General features: G+C 58.2%; 3 protein-coding genes across 5 annotated transcripts in view; 1 reads left to right on the top strand and 2 right to left on the bottom strand.

Moving 5' to 3' along the window:
- The first annotated feature begins 101 nt into the window (after positions 1 to 101).
- TARBP2 (TARBP2 subunit of RISC loading complex) lies at positions 102 to 5,267 on the top strand. Its single transcript, XM_004601538.2, has 9 exons — positions 102 to 565; positions 1,114 to 1,283; positions 2,455 to 2,557; positions 2,959 to 3,054; positions 3,517 to 3,589; positions 3,750 to 3,867; positions 4,096 to 4,223; positions 4,533 to 4,734; positions 4,879 to 5,267. The coding sequence occupies exons 1-9, from the start codon at positions 513 to 515 to the stop codon at positions 5,034 to 5,036; spliced, it is 1,101 nt and encodes a 366-aa protein (XP_004601595.2). The 5' UTR covers positions 102 to 512; the 3' UTR covers positions 5,037 to 5,267.
- Positions 5,268 to 5,685: 418 nt separating this feature from the next.
- On the bottom strand, positions 5,686 to 9,944 carry NPFF (neuropeptide FF-amide peptide precursor). Its single transcript, XM_055125320.1, has 3 exons — positions 6,337 to 9,944; positions 5,993 to 6,114; positions 5,686 to 5,865 (listed from the first exon to the last, which is right to left on the bottom strand). The coding sequence occupies exons 1-3, from the start codon at positions 6,451 to 6,453 to the stop codon at positions 5,748 to 5,750; spliced, it is 357 nt and encodes a 118-aa protein (XP_054981295.1). The 5' UTR covers positions 6,454 to 9,944; the 3' UTR covers positions 5,686 to 5,747.
- A 983-nt stretch (positions 9,945 to 10,927) lies between these two features.
- Positions 10,928 to 23,537, bottom strand: part of LOC101553126 (cyclic AMP-dependent transcription factor ATF-7) — a 121,611-nt gene continuing 109,001 nt past the window's right edge. For all 3 annotated transcript variants that reach the window (XM_004601540.2, XM_055125318.1, XM_055125319.1), the window contains 2 exons: positions 21,899 to 22,007; positions 10,928 to 17,999 (listed from right to left, as the gene is read on the bottom strand). In XM_004601540.2, the coding sequence (XP_004601597.1) occupies positions 17,782 to 17,999; positions 21,899 to 22,007 (327 nt within the window). In that variant the 3' untranslated portion in view covers positions 10,928 to 17,781. The remainder of the gene's footprint in view (positions 18,000 to 21,898; positions 22,008 to 23,537) is intronic.

Raw genomic sequence — 23,537 nt, 5'->3', positions numbered from 1 at the left:
GGGCCCGTGCAATCGGGAATGACCAATTGGGCCGTAAAGCTTCTCGGGCACGCTTGACCTTGCCCGTCCAATTGCGACAAAGGGAGCGCGCGGGCTCCCGGGCCTTGTAGTTTTCCCGGGGTCCCGACGACTCCTAAGCCCGAGGCAGCCCTTCCCGCCCCGCCCCGAGCCGCGTCCACTCCGGGGGGCGCGCGGGCCCGCAGCCGCAGCCCCGGGAAGAGGAGGTACCGGAGGTGGGGCGCCCCCCCGACCGGCCCGCCTCCCCCGCCGGGGACGCCACCGGGCGGCGGGGCGCGGCCGAGCGAGCCACGCGGAGGCTTGTGGGGCGGAGAGCGCCCCTGCAGATGGACACGCATGGAGGCCGGGGGCGGGGGACTCCATGTCCCGGCATGCCCCGCGGCGGGCGCGCCCGGCCGCCGCTCCGGGCTTGGCCCCGGCCCTAGCTCGTCGGCGGTGTGCTAGGGCGCGAGGAGGCTGCAGGCACGGTGGCGCCCGCGGGGTCGGAGGAGGGAATGAGTGAAGAGGAGCAGGGCTCCGGCACGACCACGGGCTGCGGGCTGCCCAGGTGAGCCGCCCCGGGCCGAGCCCTGCGGCGCCAGCGGCGCGGCGCGGGGCGGAGGGGGGAGCGGCGCGGCCCCAGCATGCACCTGGCCCGAGGGTGGCTCCCGGCAGGCACCGGGGGAGTGGGCCGTGGTTCCCGGCATGCACCCCGGCAGTGGCCAGTTCTGCATGGTTCGGGCTTGGCCGGCTTCCCAGACTGCACTGGGCACTGGGCTTTATGCCTGCGCCGTTCAGTGCGTTTGGTGGGTACTGGGTTCTGCACTCTGCCCAGGGGCGCCCACTTCCCGCCCGCACTGGGGTGCAGGACCCCCCCGCCTTGGTCGGAGCCGGGACCCGTGCACTCCCCGCGTGTCCTGGGGCAGTCGGGGCAGTCGAGTTGACCCAGACTGCAGCTGCTGCTCCACAGTGAATCAGCCAGTGGCTGCTCTACGGTCTGGGGTCCCCTGGACCCTCCGTTCCCCCACAGTGTACCTGGGTCTGATATGGCAGCTGGTTGGCCGAGTGGGTGCAAAGAGGGGAGGTATGATGAGGGTCTGTGCCCCTCCCCCCCAGTATAGAGCAAATGCTGGCAGCCAACCTGGGCAAGACCCCGATCAGCCTTCTGCAGGAGTATGGGACCAGAATAGGGAAGACGCCTGTGTACGACCTTCTCAAAGCCGAGGGCCAAGCCCACCAACCTAATTTCACCTTCCGGGTCACCGTTGGCGACACCAGCTGCACTGGTGAGGAAGGCTGGGCTGCCTCGCTGGGGCGCGCAGTTACGGGGCTCCGTTGGCTTTGTCACTTGGGAGTCCCGTCATACTTCTCCGTGGCCAGGACGGGGAGGAGAGTTTGCAGGGGGAAAGCCAGGAACTTCATTGGGAGATCAGGTGTGGGTGAAGGCGGGTAGGGCTTGCGAGAGTGACGGGAATAAGTGAGACAGGCACCGTGATCGTCCTAGGGGAAGGGGAGAAGGGAAACCAACATCTCAGCAGGGGGTTTTGATACCAAATTCCTCAATAACTTAGTTGCTGCTGCCGCCGGTGGGGTCTGCAGTGGGTGACCGGACCCTGCCAGCAACCACACAGGCCAAGCATGCACTCCTGCCTTTTGAGCTGTTTTCTCCCCAAATTCCTAGTTAATTTTTTTTTTGGGGGGGGGGGTTACATCTGATGATGCTCAGGGGTCACTCTTGACTCCGCACTCAGAAATTACTCCTGTGGTGCTCAGGGTCCATATGACATGCTGGGGATTGACCCCAGTTGGCCCTGTTCAAGGCAGACGCCCTGCCCTGCCCGCTGTGCTGTCGCTCTGCCCCTCCTCCCCAATTAATCTTTTTTTTTGGGGGGGGTCACACCTGGAGATGCTCAGGGGTTACTCCTGGCTCTGCACTTAGGAATCACTCCTGGCGGTGATCAGGGGACCATATGGGATTCTGGGAATCGAACCTGGGTCGGCCGCCTGCAAGGCAAACGCCCTCCCCGCTGTGCTGTCGCTCCAGCCCCCTCCCCAATTCATCTTAAGCCTCGTTTTATTCCAGTGATGTAGCCGAGTAGGAGGAACCAGACTCAGACTCACTGCCATGTGTGGCAGAGCCCTGCTGTGACTTTGGGGCCACTTTTCCTAGTCTTCCAGCTGTCTCTACTTAGTGAGAGAGGGAGAGAAAAAGTGCTTTCCAGAGAAAACCAGACAGAGAAAGTAGTCCGTGCACAGGAGCATTCCTGCCTGGCATGGCTTGGCGGGGGGTGATGAGGGTTCTTCCAGCCGTGTGGCCCTTCCAGTCTCAGGCAAGGGGAGGTGGTCAGCGGGAGGGGGGGCCCTGGCCGACTCCCCCGACCCTGATGAGACACTGAGATGCGGGCTCCTCATTGGACCTCCCAGTGCTCACCGATGTTCCCGTGACCCCTCCCTCAGGTCAGGGCCCCAGCAAGAAAGCGGCCAAGCATAAGGCAGCTGAGGTCGCCCTCCGGCACCTGAAAGGGGGGAGCATGCTGGAGCCGGCCCTGGAGGACAGCAGGTGAGGGGGGAACGAGCCCAGGAGCCCCCAAGGCCCCGTGGAAACCTGGGCCCCGGCGTCACGCCCTCCACCTCAGGGGCCTGGCCTGGGGCCACGTAGCCTGGAGGCACCCCATGGGCCTTTTCCTCAGTTTCCCCTGTCCTGAGCAGGGTGCTTCCAGGGCTTCTGCGGGGACCGGCCTGCGCCACAAGGGGGCTGTCTGGTTGCGGGGCCCGGGGAGGGCGGGAGAGGCTGCCCGAGTCACTCGCCAGCGTGCCCCGCTGCTCGCACGCTTGGTGCCTGTGTTCCCGTGTTTTCTGGGCCAGCAAAGGGCCCCAGGAGGACTCGCTGGTTGCCCCCCCCCCCAGCGGGATGGCGTCCTCTCCGGGGTATGACTCCAAGGCCCCCTTCCCCTCGGGAAGTTCTTTTTCTCCCCTAGACTCGACGCTGCCCGAGGACGGGCCAGCGTTCGCCGCGGTGTTGTCGGCGACTTCTGTCCCATCCGTGGTCCTGACCAGGTACCCTGTGTCTCCTCACCGCTTCTGGGGCGGGCGGGCGGGGCCCAAGCTGGTCAGACGTGCGGGAGTGTGAGGAAGTAGACAGGATGGAATAGTGGGGGCCAGAGTTGGAAGAGTTGGATCAGACGATCAGCTCTTGGCACGGGAGGTGACTTAGGAGATTGAAATGGTGCAGGGGTGATGTCCAACCTACAAGGGGCCGGCGCGCCCACGGTCCTGTGTGCGAGCCCCATACGTGCTTCTGGGGGCCTCAGTACAGCCCCCTCCCACTCTCCTGGCCAGGTGATAACTGAGGGTTCTGGAAAGTTCCAGAAAGGTTTCACTGGGCCCAGGACCTGGAGGAGACCTCACTTGGAGGAAGGGCGGAGAACAAGCGGGCTGGACAGTGGGCCTGGCAGCATCGGGGAACCGCAGCCGAGCCGAGGGGCCGTGCCTGAGCATTGGGCCCGCTTCCTTCCTCAGGACTCCCCCCATGGAGGTGCAGCCCCCCGTGTCCCCTCAGCAGTCTGAATGCAACCCTGTCGGTGCCCTGCAGGTGAGCCCCCGAGTCGCCGTGCCAGCCTGTGGTGTGGGAGGGGCCTGTTCTGAGGCCACCCCCAGCCCTTCCCTCTGACCTGGGTCCAGGCTCCCCGGGGGAGGGGGCAGCAGGGGGTCGTGGTCTCACGCAGCCTGCCCCCCTCGTGTCGCCCTCCAAGGAGCTGGTGGTGCAGAAGGGTTGGCGGCTGCCCGAGTACACAGTGACCCAGGAGTCGGGGCCAGCCCACCGCAAGGAATTCACCATGACCTGCCAAGTGGAGCGCTTCGTGGAGATCGGTAACCGCTGGGCGCCTGCCCCCCCACCCCGGCTGCTCCCGCCCCTCGGCCTCCCCCTCCCTGTGGCCCGCCGGCCTCCCCCGGGCAGGGCAGGTCCCAAGCGCCCTTCGTCAGCTGGATGTTCCACCCTCGGGGTGGCCCTGGAGCCAGGCCAGGCGGGGTTTGGAAGGTGCTTGGCTGCTGGGGAACCATTGCCCAACTACCCCCCTGTGCCCCCCGCCCCCGCAGGCAGCGGCACGTCCAAAAAGCTGGCGAAGCGGAACGCGGCGGCCAAGATGCTGCATCGGGTCCACATGGTGCCTCTGGATGCCCGGGAGGGGACGGAGGCCGAGCCGGACGACGACCATTTCTCCATTGTGAGTGGCCCGAGCGTGCCTGCCCCGAGGCCAGGGCAGGGTCTGTCCCGTGGTCTAGGCTGACCTCGAACCGGTTCCTTGTGCGCCCTTGGCAGAGCCCCTGCGAGGTTCCTCGAGGCCTTTCTCGGTCTCAGTGCTGGGCCGGGGGCGGCTCGTGGCTGGACTGGGGACCTTGCCTGGACCAGGCGTCCAGAGTGGGCCGGGCTCCAGCTCGGGGAAGCGCCCTGGGCCTCTCTCCCCCGCGGGCACGGCCTGTCCGTCAGATGCCAGGGCCCTGTGGCCACCGGCTGACTGTCCCCTCCCCACCAGGGCACGGGCTCCCGCCAGGACGGGCTGCGGAGCCGGGGCCCGGGCTGCACCTGGGATTCTCTGCGGAACTCGGCCGGGGAGAAGATCCTGTCGCTCCGCAGCTGCTCCCTGGGGGCCCTGGGCGCCCTGGGCCCTGCCTGCTGCGGCGTCCTGGGCGAGCTGTCCGAGGAACAGGCCTTCCACGTCAGCTACATGGACATTGGTATGGCAGGGGGGGGGGGGGGACGGGGCCGGGGGACTGGGCCGGCGCGGTGAGGGGCAGGATGGAGAGAGACGGTGCCGCCCGCGCGCCCCGCATGGTCTTTGCCTCCCCCCACGGCGCTGTCTCCCCTCCCCCTGCCTGCAGAGGAGCTGAGCCGGAGCGGGCTCTGCCAGTGCCTGGTGGAGCTGTCCACACAGCCGGCCACCGTGTGTCACGGCTCCGCAGCCACCAGGGAGGCCGCCCGCGGAGAGGCCGCGCGCCACGCCCTGCAGTACCTCAAGATCATGGCAGGCAGCAAGTGACGCCCCAGCTGGACTCACAGACGCGCGACCTTGCCCTGGTGCCCCTGCCCGCACGTCTGCCGAGCTCTGGCACCCAGGGAGGTGCCGTTTCTACCTCTGACCAGACTGTCTGCTGTGCAGGCCGCCGGCCCCGGACGCGGGACCAAGAGGCCCTGCTGGCCCCGGACCTTCCTTTCACTGTGGGAGGCTGGGCTCCTCCTGCGGGCCCAGAATAAACCTGCTGCACTTGGATCCTGGGGCTTTTTTGGGGGGAGGGGGTGTTTGTGCCACACCCACCCGTACTCCTGGCTCTGCTCAGAGCTCACTCCTGGCTGTGCTCTGGGGACCACGTGCAGTGCCCGGTACTAACCAGGGCCGTCTCTGCAAGCCCAGGGCCCTCCCCACTTCCCCACTGGACCCCTTGGAGCTTCTTGGCTTCAGCCCTCTGCTGCCCGCGCCCAGCTGCTGGAGCGGAGGCCAGCCCTGGGCCATCTGCCGCCAGGTCACCCGCTGCCTTGCAGGTGGCCGCAGCTGGGTGCAGCCCGGGCACTTCTGGGGAACCTGGACGCGGCTGTGGTCCTTGCCCGAGAATTTCCTCAGGCCCTGCAAGTCCCAGAGGCGGACCCGTGAATCCAGAGAGCCATGCAGCTTTATTGGGGGGTGGGGGCGGCGGACGGGGCAGGGGACACGGGGCCGGCAGCCTGGCATGCGGACAGGTGGACGGCTGACACGTCACTTCTTCCCGAAGCGCTGAGGGGCGACCAGGCTCCAGAACGGGGAGCTGTGCCCCTCCCCCGTTCGGACGCTCAGCCGCTCCTGGCTCCAGGGGCCTCGGGAGGTTCTGCCAAACCTGGGGAGAGATCCCGCGAGATTCCGCTTCAGCTGTCCCGGGGGTCCCGCCCGCCTCGGGCCCCCTCCCTCGGCTGCTGTTTTCCCCATCTCCAGCCTCTGCCCTCCCAGCGCCCTTCCGGACTCACCTCTGGGGCTGAAACAGGAAGGCTGGAGTCCGGCTGGGTCTCTTCAAGGCCTGGAGCAGGAAATGCAAGAGGGGCCCCAGGGTCTCGGCATCCTGCAGCGGGTGGGGGCCACTGTCTTCCTCCTGTGGGTGGGGCATCGGGAGGAGGGTGGGCAAAGGCCTGGGACTATTCCTCGGAGTGGGGGGGGGCAGCGGCCAGTGGGAGGCTGTTGGGAGGCCAAGGAGCTGGTGGGTTCCTCACGTGCGTACACAGCGAGGGCCCGGACGGTCCCAGGACGCTTGCAGCTAAGGCACAGCTGGGCACCCAGGTAGAGGAAAGGGCCCGGGGAGGGGGCGCCGACTTACGGGGAAGCTCTGGTCTCCGTCCCAGCTCCCGGCTTCCTGGGCGCCTTCAGTGCCTCCGGCGGGGCCCCAGCCCGTCAGCAGCAGCAGCAGCAGTGCGGCCGCCCGCCTGGAATCCATGCTGCCTGTCGCCTGCCTCCCCCCAGCCACGCGCCTCTTATACCTGTGGTCCCCGGGCCCCGCCCGCACGGCCGCCTGAGGGGGCGTCTGGAGCAGGCACCGGAGATGCACGACTCCATTAAGAGCCACCTGAGAGCCCTCCCAGGGTGCCCCGGGGGGTTCCTGCGCGCAGTCTCCAGCCCCAGCCCCTCAGCCCGGAGTCAGAGACTTTATTAGATGCATAAATCCTGTCTGCAGCGCAGGGAACGGCATTAATTGCAGCTGCTTTGTCAGAGCCGGGCCCTGGGGGGCCCTCAAGAAGCCCCCACTCCCTCAACAGGTTGGAGAGCCCCAACTGCTCACCTCTCTTTCTGAATTTACTGAGTCAAAGAAGAGAAAGGCTGTGGGCAGGGCAGGGGGTAGGGGACCACCAGGCCCAGGACAGCCCTTGGGGGGCTGCAGCAAGGCCTCCCCCCACTCACGGCCCTGCCCATGTGCTCTCGGCCAAACACCGAATTGCTACTCTGAGACCTGGGCCTGGAAAATGAGATGATGAGATGCAGGAAGGAATCTAAGTTGTTTTGTTTTTTTTTTCTTTTTTTCTTTTTGGGTCACTCCTGGCTCAGGCACTCGGGAATTACTCCCAGCGGTGCTGGGGGACCATATGGCATGCTGGGAATTCCTTGAACCCGGGTTGGCCGCGTGCAAGGCAAACGCCCTACCCGCTGTGCTTGTCACTCCAGCCCCAGGAAGCTGACAGGTTTTGCAGCCCCCAGAAAATGGGGGTCCCGTGAGAACTTTGTGGACAGACCCCGTCTTCAGCAGAGAGCAGAGCCCCCGAGTGGCCTCGGCTGCGTCCCAGCGTCCTCAGCACTGAAGTGGTGCTGCCACCCTGTGGCCACGGTGCCTCACTGCCAAGCCGGCGCTTCATTTCTCAGGAACAGAGGGGTTGTGTCTGGCTTGGAAGGGTGGGCTACAGCGCAGATCCACAGGCCCTGGGACCAAGATGTCCCTGAAAATCGGGCTTTCTCTGACGACCTCTCCACACCTGATGGGTTCATTCTGCTGGACTCCTCCTGCCTTCAGGAAAACCAGCCGTGACTTTTCATGACGAGTCTTGCCAAGGACGCTGGGGCGGTAGCCGGGCTTTCTCAGCATCAGAGGGCCATGAGACAGGGCCTACGAGTCAGCCCGGGCACGCTACCCTCTCGGCCTTGTTTCTCCACCTAAAACACAGACAAGGCACCTTCCGGGGCTGGAGACAGGGCAGCGGGTAGGGTGCTTGCCTTACACTGGCTGACCCGGGTTCGGTCCCTGGCATCTCATATGGTCTCTCGAGCCCTGGCAGGAGGGACCCCCTGAGCACAGAGCCAGGACTAAGTCCCGAGGACAGCCGGGCCCAACCCCCAAACCAAAAATAAATAAAAAGTACCTTCCTTGGGGGCTGGAGCGATAGCTCAGTGGTAGGGTGTTCGCCTTGCATGCAGCTGACCTGGGTTCGATTCCTCCGCCCCTCTCGGAGAGACCGACAAGCTACCCGTGGTGTGTTTGACACGCCAAAGACAGTAACAACAAGTCTCACAATGGAGACGTTACTGGTGCCCGCTTGAGCAAATCAATGAGCAATGGGATGACAGTGACAGACCTTCCTTGGGTGAGCATTATTTGAGACACTTTCCCCAAGCCCACAGGGTCTGGCGTGGAGGTGTCCTTAAAATGTTCTCTGAGGTTAGGCTGGGTGCAAAATGTGTGCCCAGCCCTGGCGAGCAGCTCCACCTGCTCAAGCCACTGGGCCTCACCGAGTGTTACTGCAAGAGGCCTCCAGGCTTTCTGAGCACTGCCTGGGAGAGCCCTGGGGAAAAGTGTTCCCTGAGACCATCCCCGCACAACTGTGTCAGTCTGGCTTTTGCTCTTCTTCATTTTTTTGCCTTTTTGGGTCACACCTGGCATTGCACAGGGGTTATTCCTGGCTCTGCACTCAGGAATTACTCCTGGCGGTGCTCAGGGGACCATATGGGATGCTGGGAATCGAATTCGGGTTGGCCGCGTGCAAGGCAAATGCCCTACCTGCTGTGCTATCGCTCCAGCCCCTGTCCTATCTTTTTCTTCTTAAGAAGAAGGTTATTCATGGGGGTCAGAGGGACAGTGCAGCAGGTAGGCGCTGGCCTTGTAAGCAACCGATCCGTGTTCTACCCTTGGCATCCCATATGTCCCCTGACTCTGCCAGGAGTAATTCCTGAATGCTGAGTCAGGAGTAACCCCTGAGCATCACTGGGTGGGCCACTCTAAAACCAACCAAACAAACGAGAGGGGAAAGGGGAGCAGAGGCTGAAGCCGGAGAGACAGGACAGTGGGTAGGGCGCCTGCTGTGCACGTGGCCAAGCCAGCTTTGACCCTCGGCATCCCCTCTAGCCCCCTGGCTCTGCGTTCAGGGATCACTCTTGGGGGTGCTTGGGGGACCATACGGATGCCGGGGAGCGAATCCAGATCAGCCGTGTGCCAGGCAGACGCCCCCCCTGCTGGACTATGGCTCCAGCCCTTATGTGTGATGGCCCCCTGGGCAATGCTTGGGGGACAATGTGTTGCTGGGATGGACTTGCAACCTGGGGCACCAGCCTTGAGCCACCTGCATCCTCCAGCAGCTTCTGATTTGGGCAGGAGTGGGGGAGTGGGGGTGGGGAGGTGGTTGGGGCTGTCCGTGGTGCTGGGGACTCAATGCAGCACTGGCGCAGGCCAGGCCACCTGCCCCACAGACCCACACTCAGGACGGCAAGTTCACTCTGGAGTCTCCTCCCAGTCTTCCCTTCTTGGGCTGATATACCCTTCTCTGGACCCCCCTGTGTTCCCCACCTGGGCACAGCGAAGGCCACTGCCATCCTCACCCTCCCGAGGAAACTCGGTTTCTACTGGTGTCCACTCTACCCATCATCAGCCAAAACCAGCTTGAAAATCGCTTTTCTCCTGCTGAGAACTCTGGGAACCTGCCATACCGGGTCAGTTCCTCAGCCCGGCTCACCGTCCTCACTGTTGCCGATGACAAACACGGTGAAGACACAGGGGTAAGAAATCAGAGCATCAGCGGCCATGATCCAGTGACTCCCAAATGAATCTTGGAACTGAGCGGCTCGCCTGGTCCAGAGACATCTGTCCCTGGCCCCTGTGTCAGGCTGATTTTACCGGGGTGCCTCAGATGGGAGCAGGCCTCGTCCCTCCTCTGCCCCAAATGAATCCCGCAGTCTTGAACCTTCAAAACTCAACGAAACACCCAGGTACGCAGGACCAGTGACTAAAAACTCCAGGCCTTAAGGGATCAGGGATGGGCGGCTCCTTCCTGACTCCCCGCCTCTTTGGGGTCCTGGCTGTCATGACCACGAACTGCCTCCTGGTGCCATTTGCACATTAATGGCCTTGATCCAGAGACTCCCAAATGAATCTTGGAACCGATTAGCTTGCTGCAGTGAGGTCCCCAGACCCCAATTATTTAAAATTTTAGAATTCCAGGAGCATGTGACATCTCAAGCTAGTTCTAACAAGCAATACAGGGCTGGAGCAATAACACAGCGGGTAGGGCATTTGCCTTGCACATGGCCGATCTGGGTTCAATTCCCAGCATCCATATGGTCCCCTGAGCACCACCAGGGGTGATTCCTGAGTGCAGAGCCAGGTGTGACCCAAAAAGCCAAAAAAAAAAAAAAAAAAAAGCAATGCAAAATAAATTATTTAGCACCTGCCTATGGCAGGCGAGATTGGTGGTGGAAAATTCAAAATAATGGTAGTAGGAAGGTGTAATAGTGGTGGGATTGGTGTCTGAAATACTGAATGTAATCAATTATTGTGAACAAACTTTTATGAAAATAAAATTTAAAAATGAAAAAACAATGGCACATATGCTGCCTGAGCCCATGTGCTGCTTGCGCCATGTGGCAGAGCACATGTGTCACCCGCATCTCCCCTCTTGAAGGTGCATTTCACTCTCCTCTATCTAATGCTGGGGTGTGTGCAGGGGCTCTCTCCGCCCTTGGAGAAGCCCAGGCTCTCCTGGACCCATATTCTTCTCTCTCACACTTTCTCTCCCTCCTCCCCTTCAAAGCCCTTCAAATAAAATCTGTTTTACTTCAAAAAAATTTCTTTTTTTAAAGTCAGCAGGGACTGTCCTACCCTTCTCTTCCATAAAGTTCCTAAGTATTACCTTTTTTATTTTTTTAATTTTTAAATTTTGGGTCACACCTAGCAGTGCTCAAGAGATACTCTTGATTGTGCACTCAGGAATTACTCCAGGGGCTGGAGCGATAGCACAGTGGGGAGGGCGTTTGCCTTGCACGCGGCCGACCCGGGTTCAATTCCCAGCATCGCATAGGGTCCCCTGAGCACCACCAGGGGTAATTCCTGAGTGCAAAGCCAGGAGTAACCCCTGAGCATTGCCAGGTGTGACCTAAAAAGAAAAAAAAAAGGAACTACTCCAGACTGGCACTGGGGAATCATATGGGATGCTGGGGACAGAACCTGGGTGAGCCACATGCAAGACAGACGCCCTCCCTGCTGTACGATTGCTCCAGCCCCTTGTTTTTCTTATGAACCATCTCTTACTTGTTTCTAAACAAATTATACCCTTTATTTCCTTTTTTTTTTCTTTTCTTTCACTTTTTTGGGTCACACCTGGCAATGCTCAGGGGTTACTCCTGGTTCTGCACTCAGGAATTACTCCCGGCGGTGTTTGAGGGAACATATGGGATCCTGGGGATCGAACCCAGGTCAACTGCGTGCAAGGCAAACATTCTACCCGCTCTGCTATTGCTCCGGCCCCCAGCCCTTATTTCCAAACCCACCTCTTCCCCATGCGCACAGCACACAGAAATGGAAGCTCTGCATTCTCCTTGTGTGTCTGTGGGCTTTCCCCAGGCATGCAGGAACTTCTTGTGGGCTGGCTGTTTTGCTCTGAACGGCTTGGAAGGGGATGGGGACAGGACGCTGGGAGGCCAATTCCTTAGATCCACTACCTTAAGGCCAATGGAAAAGGCCCTCAGAGCTGTTTCCCAGAACAAAGATCTCACTGGTCAGGTAAGGCCCACACACCCAGGGCCAGAGCCCTAGGCAATCCCCCGGCACTGCACGGTCTCAGTGTTGCCGGGCATCCTCCAGGCCTGCCCAGGGTAAAATAGATCACAGTATCACTGTTGTCCCGTTGCTCATCGATTTGCTCGAGCGGGCACCAGTAACGTCTCCATTGTGAGACTTGTTACTGTTTTTGGCATATCGAATATGCCACGGGGAGTTGCCAGGCTCTGCCGTGCGGGCAGGATACTCTCGGTAGCTTACTGGGCTCTCCGAGAGGGACAGAGGAACCGAACCCGGGTTGACCGCATGCAAGGTGAATGCTCTCTGCTGTGCTACTCTCTGGCAAGTGCTCCTGTGACACCAGGAGCTCTCGCCCTCAGAGCCACACAGCTCAGAGCCCGCGTTCCTGGCCTCCGCTATGTTCTGTGACATACATAAACCACCTGCTTCCTTCCCTGCATAGAAAGGAGGGATCAGAATCCCTCTCCTCCTCTCCTGGGGAGTGCGGCGAGGAAGATCGGACTCCACGGCCCGGTGAGCACCCAGAAAGATCGGACAGTGAGACCTGCGCATCAGAGGACTTCATCAAGCATCAGACATGACAGTGGTTCTCTTGATCGTTTAATGTTATATTTGCAGCATAAATAAGGCACAATATATGTCAGGGCGGGGGAGAGAGGGAGAAGGCATGGCTGGGGAGTAACTGCTAAGTGGCACGGGACAGGGAGAGGGGCGTCGGGGAGAAGAGAGCGAAGCTTCTGCCTCAGCCCTGACCTGTGAGATCCTGCTCACAGGGGTCGCGCTGACTGTGGAGGGGAGGGAGAAGGTTTTGTAACCAAACAGCCTGCAGCACTGCCTCCCCGCACTGAGCAGGGCCCCCCCACTGTGGACCAGGGGAGGCCCAGACCCAGAATCGAGTTCCTTGATGCGAATGAGAGGTGCTGCTACATGTCAAAGTATACAGAAGAACGAAGATACAACCGGAAGTACACACGGCCTTGTTTTTAACAGAGGCTGTCAGGAGGCTGCAGCCTCCACTGAGGCCAGAGGCTCATGTCATGTCCTCCCTGCCTGATCGGGGGTGGGGGTGGGGGTGGAGATAGAGAGAGAGAGCAAGAGAGAGAGAACGAGAGTGAGAGAGAGCTCTGATGACTCTGTGTGTGTGTGTGTGTGTGTGTGTGTGTGTGTGTGTGTGTGTGGGTGTGTGGTCAGTTAAAGCTCTAGCTGGTCTTCCTGTAACACAGACCATTGACTGACCATTCTGGAGGCAGATGTGGGACAACCCCATCCGGGATGGAGTTTAGAAATGAGCAGAAGGCAGACCTAGACGGCGAGATGAATGCTGTGGTGGTTGTTCTAACAGTATTGAAGGGAGGGACTCGAGGAAATAAGAAACAGTGTTAGTGCTAAGGCAGAGGGTGGTATTAAAAAATATCAAAGGCGCCCTACAACTTCCCGGGACGCCCCTAAGGCCTCAAATGCGGAGTGCTTGTCAGGCCCACCTCCAGAACGTCTCACTCGGTAGGTCTGGAGCGGGGCTCAGATACACTTTTCTAACAAGTTCCCAGACGACGGTGCCAGTGGTGGACAGTGCTTAGATCCACGACCCCCAGAGCCATTTCTCAGAGCCGACACCTCAGACAGCTCTGTGCTAGAGGCCCCACTGGAAAAAGAAAGAAGCCTTAGCAGCGTGAATGCATGCCTGCCCTTCTTGCTCTGGATTTGCATTTACAGAGAAAGAGGCATGAACTAGTGCAAAGGGTGGGATGCTGGCCCGAGTCCACATCAGCTCATTCCCGTCGGTCACCGCCTTGGGGGCCGGGGCGGGGCGGGCAATTCTGTCAGTGGGCATAGTCCTGTGTACTGACAGATCAGGTGGACACTGGGGGCAGGAGGAGGTGTGCGGGAGAGTGAGACAGGACTGTGTGTGCGGGGCAGTCCCTCTCATCTGCCTTAGGGTCCTCAGGTCTCTCGTTCCTCCCCCCGCCCCGGTCAAACAAAAGTCTGAAGAAAGCAGAACGAGCATATCGATAAAGGCGTATGTGACACAGGTAGGAAGACGGGGTTCTATGCTGGTTATGAAATTGCACGGGTTATGAAATTATAAAAATACATTTCCTTCCTGCGTATGCAATGTACAATATTAATGGGAAATAACGATTCGGGGATAGGAAGGATGTTTTGAAAGAAGGAGGGAACTCGGGGGGGAGAGAGCTTTGTCGGGGCGAGCACCGTTAAGGGAGCCTCCAGAAGGGAGTGTGCGAGCCTCAGGCACTGGGGGGAGTCTGGGCCGCCTGCTGGGTGGGGCATGCTACGGAGAAAGGGCCGGGTCTGGTTGCGCGCCCGTCCACCAGGGTGGCTGGTGCTGGAGGAACGGCTCAGGCACAGAACAGAAAACGAGCCCAGGCGAAGGGGAGGCAGCAGGCTGAGGTGGTGGCGGGCCCGTGCCTCCTTTCCCCCCGCCGAGAGTGTGTGGGGGGGCGTGCGGGCGGCAGGGACCCAGCGGCAGGGAGTCGCACAGGAAGCCCTGCGCTCCCGGGCCTTTCTAGAAGACACGGGAAGGCTGTTTCCAACTTCCCAACTCTCGACCAGGGTCCTTGCTGTGTCACACCTGGCCATGCTGCGGACTTGCTCTGTCCTCGGGGGTCACTGCTGGCGGTGCTTGGGGGAACCCTGGGATCTCGAACCCGGGCCAGCAGCGCACTGTCTTATGGCTCCGGCTTGTGCGTCTGGCAGCTGAGAATTTGGGGTGACGCCTGAGCCCTGCGTTCACTTGGAAGAGTTTCAGGGCGTGTAGACTTCCTGCTCCATTTACAATGTCTCCCCTCAGCCCGGACTGGCCTGAGGAAGGGCCAAGTGACTGTCTCTGTTTGATCTGACCCGGGGGGGCCTGGAAGCCGGAGCGGGGGAGCAGGCACCTGCTGGCAGCAGCAGAGGAAAGGGTCACTCTCTGAGACGGGCGAGAGCTTGGGGTGAGTAAACGCGGTCGTTTTAGGGACACTGAAGGCCAGCGAGAGAGCTGGCTGGACAGCCTGCCTAGTCTCGGCCTTTTCTCGGGTCACTCCAGCCGACGGCTCAGGCTCTGGCTGGGCCCCCCCTCCAGGGTGAAAACGCCAAAGGAGAATTCTACACGGGGGCTCCGATGTGAGGTGGGCCCCTTCCCGTAAGTGAGCGGCCCACACAGCAACACCGGCAGGCCCCCGGCCGCTCCCTTCAGGGCCAAGCGCAGGGCAGGCCACGGTGCAGCCGCCACTGGACGTCTAACCTGAAAGATCACTTGACTGGTGGGTGGGGGGAGAAAAAGAGCCAAGGGCTCTTGAAGGCTCCTTAGGAGCCATGAACTCAGTCAAGGCTCTAGGACAAGGCCGCCAGTGGGAAACCAAGAGAGTAAGTGAAAAATCTGACAAAATCAGAAGCACCCAGAGCACAAGGAAGTCCCCGGAAGGAGCCCGCGAGCTGCCGTCTGCTGTGCCAGCTGCGAATTTTTGTTGGTTTGGTTTGGGGGTCACACCTGGCAGTGCTCAGGGCTGACTCCAGGTCCTGTGTCCAGGAGTCACACTCCTGGTGGTGCTGGGGGGCGGGGTCCATGTGGGGTGCTGGGGATCGGACCCTGAGTGGCTGTGCGCAAGGCAAGTGCCCGACCCCTGTAATGGCTCTTTTTAAGCCATGCGTGTCTCTGCTCAGGGCTTCCTCCTGACACGCGATCACGAATCAGTCCTGTGGGGATCATCTGGCGTGCTGGGGGTGGGACCCAGGCTGGCCATGTGACCGACCGCTGGGCTATTCCTACCACACCCTCTGCCGGCTGCTCGTCTTGAATGACCTCGAGATGGGGAAACTGCTTTTTCCCCACCAGGCTGGGCTTGTTCCGCACTGGCTCTGAAAGCAGGAGAGGAAAGGAAAACCCAATCCAGTAGAACATGCTATCGGACTGGTTCCCAGGATCCCTTGGAAGAGGGGGGTGGTTACAGCCCAGAACAATTTCCATTTCCCTAGGACAGTCAGTCGAGAAGAAGAAAGAAGAAATGAAGGTGGCAGTTACTTTGTATGTGTAAGGGGGCGTTTTTGGCGTGGGCAGAAGGTGGTTCTGGGGCAACGGGAAGGGTTTCATCTGAAGACGATTCCAGCTGACCTAGCTACGCACAGGCTCTGGCTCTGGGTTGCTTCTGATGGCCCTGACGGAAATGCACAGTGCAGAGCCGAAAGCAGAGAAGTCGTAGAGGGGCAGAAAGAGGGAATGAGAGATGAGCTCTTCCACTGCAACCAACTCTCCGCAGAAAGAAGGGCTGACGCGAAGCCACCGGTTTCCCAGGCAGGACAGAACTCAGCAAGAAGGGCTCTTGGCTAGAAATCAAAGTTGTCCCTCTCCCGCCCCTGGCCCTGATTCAATTCAAGAAGCCCACCCAGGGCCCGGCCTAGGCGCCAAAGAGGTCTCCTGCTGGACCATGGTGAAGCACTGCAGGGCAGAGACAGCCAAGGACACTGCAGCCAGAGAGGCCTCTGCGGCCCTGCTGGGAGCCAGAAGGAGGTCGAGGGGGCAGAGGCGCGGCTCAGTGGTAGAGCACTCGCCCTGCATGTGTGAGGGCCTGGGTTCGAATCATCACACTACTGGGAGCAACCCCTGGGCAGTGAGCTGGCAGTAGCTGTAGCACCCCCAAACAAGATAAAAACCAACCAAACGAACAAAATATAAGAAAGAAAGGGGGGAAGAAAAGTAAAAGCAGATTCAGAGGATGAGGGACACTTGAGAATGCAAGACCCTTAATAGATTCAGAAAAAAGACAGAACTATGAAGCTGAGATGGGGGAGAGCGAAGGAGGGCGCAGTCGCCAGAGGAGAGCTTCCAAGAGGATTGAATCTATTTTTATTTTCTGTTTTGTCTTTTGGGGGAGTGGGACGGGCACACCTGGAGGTCCTTGGGAGTGATTCTCTGCACAGTGCTCAGGTCACGCCCAGCACTTCCAGGGAGGGAATCTGGCGCTCTGATGTGCAAAGCCTGCATCTCAGCCTCTGGGCCAGCTCTCGCATGAACCAATCGGAGCAGAGACATGAAGGGGAGAGGCGAGAGCGGGAAGATGGCCAGAAGGAACAGGATGCTTCGGCCAGTAAACTCATAAAACATTAAAAAAAAAAAAAAGTCAATCCAGTAACCTGATTTGAGTTTTCAGATACATTGTTCCTACCTGCCTGCTGAGGAGGGGCTAGAGCTGGCCAGTCGGGCGGCCTCCTTCCCCTTTCACCACCAAGCAGTATTTACTAAGGCCACAAGTCAAGGTTAGCCAGGTGGGAGGTGAGAGGCCCCCCAAGGCACTGGGAAAACTCCAGGGACAAAACGAGCTACCATAGCTCTGGAAGTACATGAAAAAGAGCCCTAGAATCCCTGGGCTTCCTCTTTCTTTTCACCCTTTTGGAGGTACTTTTTGTTTTTTTTTGGCGTGCGTATTTATTTTCTTTTTGGTAGTGGTGGTGTGGGAGGGTCGTGGGGGGCTGGTTTGGGCAGCCCTGGCCGTGCTCAGGGCTTGCTCTGGGCTCTGCACTCCTAGTGGTACTCGGGGATCCAACCTGGGTGGGCCGAGTGCTCGGCAAGTGCCCCTCCCGCTGCACTATCGCTCCAGCCCTGTGTGTGTGGACTTTTAGGGGAGGAGGTGGGGGTTGGCAGCAGGTAGGGAGAAGGAATAAAGTTGATAGAAGAGCTGAAAATACTGCTACTTCGTATGTAAAGGTAACCTTACACTCTGCATAAGTGAACGCTTTAACTCGTATTTAGAAAGGGAAAGGGGATGAAGAAGCAGGTACTGGGAGACAGCGTCCTGAGTCTGTGGGCGGGTGGGGGTGGGTCGGCGGGTGATGATGCCATCAACTCGAGCCTCCTCTACTAGCCGGAAGTAGCATGCTGGTAACGGACGAGAAGGTAACAGCCAGAGGAGGACGGAACCGAGAAACCCAAAACCATGAAGGGCGCGGGTTAGTGTTAAAGAGACAGATCCACGTGCATGGATGGGGCCGGGGTGATTGTTCGAACCATCTGGAAAGGCCTTTGGCTATGGGGGGGACGTAAGAAACCCCCACTTTGGGGGATGATCTATGTGGCTCTGGGGCTGGGAGGCTCCTAGTACAGGTGTCAACATACATGACCTGAGGCTACAGAGAAAAGCCCCGCCTCTGTCCATTACTCACAACACACAAACTTCCCTCGTCCTGCCGAGTCCAAGGCAGAGGGGAGGGGGAAGATGGCGTCTCGCTTGACTCTGGGCGGGCGAGCTCTGGCTGGGGACCTCTCCTGCAGGGGAGACATCATCTGCCCGCAGACTGGGACTGTGGGGTCATGATCACATGCGACTGTATGGGCATGCTCAGTTCTGTCCTTTGGCTGGCCATCTGCGTGAGGACCGACGTGGCCACAGCCTCAGCTGCGGAGCGGACGCTGAGGCCGTTACTGGGCGCGGTGGCCGAGCTGTGCTGAATCACGGGCGCTGGCGACCCCGTCGGCTCTGAGCTTTCCTTCGGGCTTTCTGCCGGGGGGAGGCAAGGAGCAGAGAGCAAGAGGTTAGGAAACATAACGGAAACTGGCAGCTGACACTCGCCGTGACAGTACCGGAGCCAGGGACAGGGAGCTCCCACTGTGCTGAGGGCACACTCCCTCACCTTGGCTTAGGAGCCCTGAGGGAACTAAGGATGGGAGTCTCTGGGTCGGGGAACTGGAAACAGGCCTATGTGAGTTCATCAGTCCCAATAACAGGAATTCCCAACATGGTAATCACCCTCTCTGGCTTCCTGCTCTCTGGGTAGTTCCTTCTCCTTACTGCGACACTGCTAATAATGTTAGAGGTGAACTGAAATAGATCTCTTTTCACCTATTCTTTTTTGTGTTTTTGTTTTTTTGCTTTTTGGGTCACACCCAGCGATGCACAGGGGTTACTCCTGGCTCTGCACTCAGGAATTACTCCTGGCGGTGCTTGGGGGACCATATGCGATGCTGGGGATCGAACCCCGGTCAGCCGTGTGCAAGGCAAAGGCCCTACCCGCTGTGCTATCGCTCTGGCCCCTTTAGTTATCCTTTTGATTAACTGCTACAAGAATTCAATCGTTCCCTTATGTTTTATGTTCCTTTAGCATGTAGTTACACCAAAGAAAAGCCGGATGATATCAAACTATAATTGCATAAAAATTATAAGCGACCAGTCCCTGGCCAAGCTTCAGTTAACACAACAAATTGCAAAGAGCTCTGTTAGGCCCTCCTGATTCTCAACTGGCTATGCATTAATAATTTAAACTGTATTATGAGCTATACTGCTCCACCTACAGGGACAATAACATTTCACTGCTACAAAACAAAGAGCTGAGCTGCACACAGAGGTAAACCCAAGTCACTCATCAGTCACGCAGTTTTAGTCGGCATCGGATAATAGCCTTTACGGCTGCTTTTCTGAATTTGTTTGTTTTTATTTTGGGGGCCACACCCAGGGGTGCTCGGGGCTGACTCCTGGTGGTCCTTGGGGGACCTGATGGGGTGCTGGGCACGGGACCCGGGTCGGCTGTGTGCAAGGCAAGCACGCTCCCCGCGGAACTACTGCTTGGCCCGCCCTTTATGGCTGTGTGGAGTAAGGACAAAGTTCCCGGGGCAGATCTTATTGTGGACCTCCTGGCTGGTGAATGCCCAAGTCTTCTTTCAGGATTCACACCTGAACTGCTCTGTGAAACCTTGTTACGTTTAGTAAATTAAGTAAGGCCTGTGCCTTTCTCGCATGCCTTTCCTTACTCACTTACTGAGCAGCCGCCTGTGCCATGAGGCATGAAAGAGGAGCCCTGTCTGCAGGAAGCGCCCGTCTCAGGGCCCGCGGGCTAGCGCGGCTGACTTCACTCACAGCCTGATTGGCTTCTCTCTCCGAGAGTCTCTCACAGGCGAGGCCAGCATCTCCTCTGTCTTTTGTCAAGTACTTACCCCGATGTCTATACCAGACAGCAGGAATGAAACAAGTTTTTACTGTAATAAATTAACAGTCTAATGAACCTGAGTCCTTTGTTTTTGTTCCTTGTTTTGGGGCAACATCCAGCAGTGCTCAGGGGGCATCCCTGGGGAGGACACACTTGGTGGTGCTTGGGGGGACTGTCAGTGGTGCTGGAGCTGCAGCTGCATGCGAGATAAGCACCTTAATCTTTGAATTATTTGGCCCTGAGTTCCGATAGGGACCAAGTAGAAAACTTTGTATATACAGACTTTACCGATAGTCCTTGACTTCCTGACTGAATCCAACAAGAGGATCTGAATCACTACACTACATTTCTGTCTGTGTGTGGGGTGTATGGGGCGTGTGGGGTGGCCATACACACGAGGACCTGCGGGGGCTGTCCCCGGGGTCAGGTGCTGCGGGATCAGCCACGTGCAAGGCAAGTGCTCTATTCCCTGTACTGTCTCTCTGCCACCCCCTTTATTTTTGCTATCTCTCTGGCCCCTTGAGACATTTTTCGGGGTGTTGGAGGGGGTTGGGGGCCATATCCATCAATGCTCAGGGGCTATTCCTGGTTCTGGCTCAGGAGTGAATCCTGGCAGTGCTCCGGGGACCACACGTGGTGCTGGGGACTGAACCGATGTCAGCTGCAAGGCAAGTGCCTTAAATCTTTTTTTTTTTTTTTTTTTTTTGCTTTTTGGGTCACACCTGGCGATGCACAGGGGTTACTCCTGGTTCTACACTCAGGAATTACTCCTGGTGGTGCTCAGGGGCTCAGGGGACCATATGGGATGCTGGGATTTGAATCCGGGTCGGTCGCGTGCAAGGCAAACACCCTACCCGCTGTGCTATCACTCCAGCCCCAAATCTTGACCACGATCCTGTGCTCTCTCCGGGCCCCTCTCAGCTGGCTTTTGTCTTACTTTCTTTGTTGTACACTATCAATTTATTTTTTTTGCAGGGGAAGGGGGGCACACCTGACGATGCTCAACGGTTACTCCTGTACTCAGGCATTACTCCTGGCAGTGCTCAGGAGACTGTATGGGATAGCGGATGGAACCCGGGTCGGCTGTGTGCAAGGCAGAACCTTGCCTGCTGTACTCTCTCCGGCCCTCATTCTCAGTCCTTTATGTATGGATTTCTTCTCATCACTCTTACCTCCAAATATTGGAACACCTCAGGGTTCAGTCCTGACTTCTTTATTTTTTGGGGGGGTCACACACCCACTACCACATGAGTACTGCTGGGAGTAACTGACTGCTGAGTACAGAGCCAGGAGAAATCCCCCATGCCACTCTGAACCACTGCGGAAGGCCCCAAAGCCCAACCCAACAAAGGCAAACAATTAGAAAAAAAAACAAACCCCCAAACCATAAGTCAGATAAGTCACGCCGCCGCTCTGCCCAGTGGAGAACCTAAACTGAACAGGCCCGGGGCTGGAACAGCAGCACAGAGAGTAGGGCGTCTGCCTTGCATGCGGCCGACCCGGGTTCGATTCCCAGTATCCCATATGGTCCCCTGAGCACCATCAGGGGTAATTCCTGAGTGCAGAGCCAAGAGTGACCCCTGAGCATTGCCAGGCGAGACCCAAAAAGCAAAAAAAAAAAAACAAAAACAAAAACAAAAATAAAAACTGGACAGGCCCTACACGAAATGTTCCCGTGGCTCCGTGGCCTTCCCTATCAGTTCCAACTGGTCTCCGCGCCCCGCGCTCTCCGCTTTGGTCACACCAGCTTCCCGGGTGCTCTGGGACGTGCCAGGCACAGCCCCACTTTGAGTCTCTGCAGCTGCCGCTCCTTCTTCTGACAGTGTTCAGCCACGTAAACACCTGGCTGGCTCCGTCACCTCCGCTGTTTGGTCAAAGCCTTCTGGTCTGGGCAGCAGCAACAGTGGAGCAGGGAGGGAGCTGCCGTTGCACACAGCCAAGGTGGGTTCGACCCCCAGCACCACGTAGAGTCCCCCCAATCCCTCCAGGAGTGATCCCTGAACACGCAGCCAGGAGTAAGTCTTGAGCACTGCTAGGAGTGGTCCAAAAACCAACCAACCACCCAACCAAACAACCAACCAAACAACCAACCAACCAACCACCCAACCACCCACCCAACCAACCAACCAACCAACCAACCAACCAACCAACCAACCAACCAAACAACCAACAAACCAACCAACCAACCAACCAATGACAAACCATCTGATCTAAAAGTAAACCCTGCTGTCGACATTTGGCTCTTGTCTCCTCTTTCGCTGCGCCAGGGATGGAACCCGGGTGCCCCACATGCAGGGCACGTGCCACACCCCTGAGCCGCTTTCTTGATGCATTTCAATTCTTGATCATCCTTCCACCTAAGGCTGCTTCTGCATCAGTGTGGAACCCTGCCTCCAAATTCAGAATGGGACTGTTCGTGAGACCTTCCGTACAACGTCGGTCACCGACAGATGCTGCGAGGCGGTGAGCCACTCACCTAAGTAGCCCTGAGTCTTCTTCTGTAGTGCAGTGACCGGGCAGTCCTTATGAGCTAACAACAGCTGTTTCAACTGAGCCACTTCATTGCGTAGCAATGTAACTTCATTCTGAAGAGGAAAGAAAGAAAACTTTAAGAAACTATGGAACTATGTTCACCTCTTTTTTTTTTTTTTGGCAGGGGAGGGGCTTGGGCCCTACCCAGTGGTGCTCAGGGCTTACTCCTGGCTCTGTGCTCAGGGATCACTTGTGGGGGTGCTCAGGTGAATATGCACAGTGCTGGGGATAGGACCCCAGTTGGCCTTATACAAGTACCCTACCCACTGTGCAATCTCTCTTGCCCCACTATTTAAATTAATGAAATGATTGGGTCACCTTCAGCAATGCTCAGGGATTACTTCTTACACTTGATCTTAGCCAGAAGGCCGAGAAGCGACTAGGGATTACTTCCTATTCTGCACTCAGGAATTACTCCTGTGGTGCTCGGGGGACCATATGGGGTGCTGGGGATAGAACCTGGTCAGCCACATGCAGGGCAAGCGCCCCACTCACTGTATCGTCTCTGGCCCACTATTTTATTTTTAGTTCCCCCTTCTGCTCTTTTTGCTGTTTCTGCTGCGAGGACCTGCGGCCACACACACTTGCTTACGGCACCAGAGACGGCGATGCTGCAGATCACACACTCACTGTGGGCAAGGCTCTCAAACTTGCGTCCTCACTTCTGCAAGGCCTGGGTTCTACCACAGAGTCACAGTCCTACCTCAGGGTTTTTGGTTTTTTGCCACATCTGGTGATGCTCAGGGGTTACTCCTGGCTCTGCACCCAGGATCACTCCTGGTGGTGCTCTGGGGGACCAGAGGGGATGTCAGACATATGCCTACCCCCTGCTGTACCTTCTCTCCAGCCCATCATCTCATTTTTCTTTCTTTTTTTTCTTTCTGGGTCACGCCCGGCGATGCTCAGGGGTTACTCCTGGCTCTGCACTCAGGAATTACTCCTGGTGGTGCTTGGGGGACCATATGGGATGCCAGGGATTGAACCTGGGTTAGCCGCTTGCAAGGCAAACATCCCACCCGCTGTGCTATCGCTCTGGCCCCCACCATCTCATTTTCAAAATGGCTTTAGGGGCCTGGGAATAGCGCATATGGCAGAGTGCCTGCAAAGAGGGTGCAAGGACACCAGTTCTTGCCATGTATCCTGTATCACCGGCACTGGGACCCCCAGGGCCACAAATGTGTGATCTATGGCATGCCACAACCACTCTGTGTGACCCTAGACATTGCAATAACAGCAGAGGAAAGCAGGTGAGGGGAGAGTGAGACCTCCTACACACTTGGCTCAATCTCGAGATAAATTTCTTTCTTTTATCATCCTGTTCGCATATATTTTCCTTCGTGAGGTTCCATAAACCCAGCCAGACTCTCTTGACTCAAGTTAAGCCCCGTGGGGTGCTCAGTCTAATTTGCTTCATCCAGAGAGTCTAGAATGACTCACTCGAGCAGCAGGCTGGGAGGAAGCAGACGGTGAGTAACTTCCCCACTTCCTGGAAAAGAAATTTCAACTGTGAAGAGATTCTCGCTTGCCTTCTTCCTGGGACAAATCCCTGTCCCAATTCACAGGGTCATCGGCTCCTACTGTCC

Source organism: Sorex araneus, chromosome 2, assembly GCF_027595985.1.
Source record: "Sorex araneus isolate mSorAra2 chromosome 2, mSorAra2.pri, whole genome shotgun sequence".
Lineage (NCBI taxonomy): Eukaryota > Metazoa > Chordata > Mammalia > Eulipotyphla > Soricidae > Sorex > Sorex araneus.
The sequence above is the reverse complement of the archived record's forward strand: the minus strand, read 5'-3'. Positions and strand labels throughout refer to the sequence as shown.

Excerpts from the sequence above, each read along its gene's own strand:
- TARBP2 (XM_004601538.2), top strand. The coding sequence starts at position 513 with ATGAGTGAAGAGGAGCAGGGCTCCGGCACGACCACGGGCTGCGGGCTG. Across the intron at positions 566-1,113 it reads ACGGGCTGCGGGCTGCCCAG|TATAGAGCAAATGCTGGCAG; the intron begins GTGAGCCGCCCC and ends CCTCCCCCCCAG. Across the intron at positions 3,055-3,516 it reads CCATCCGTGGTCCTGACCAG|GACTCCCCCCATGGAGGTGC; the intron begins GTACCCTGTGTC and ends TTCCTTCCTCAG.
- NPFF (XM_055125320.1), bottom strand. The coding sequence starts at position 6,453 with ATGGATTCCAGGCGGGCGGCCGCACTGCTGCTGCTGCTGCTGACGGGC. Across the intron at positions 6,115-6,336 it reads ACGGAGACCAGAGCTTCCCC|GAGGAAGACAGTGGCCCCCA; the intron begins GTAAGTCGGCGC and ends CCCCACCCACAG. Across the intron at positions 5,866-5,992 it reads TTCCTGTTTCAGCCCCAGAG|GTTTGGCAGAACCTCCCGAG; the intron begins GTGAGTCCGGAA and ends ATCTCTCCCCAG.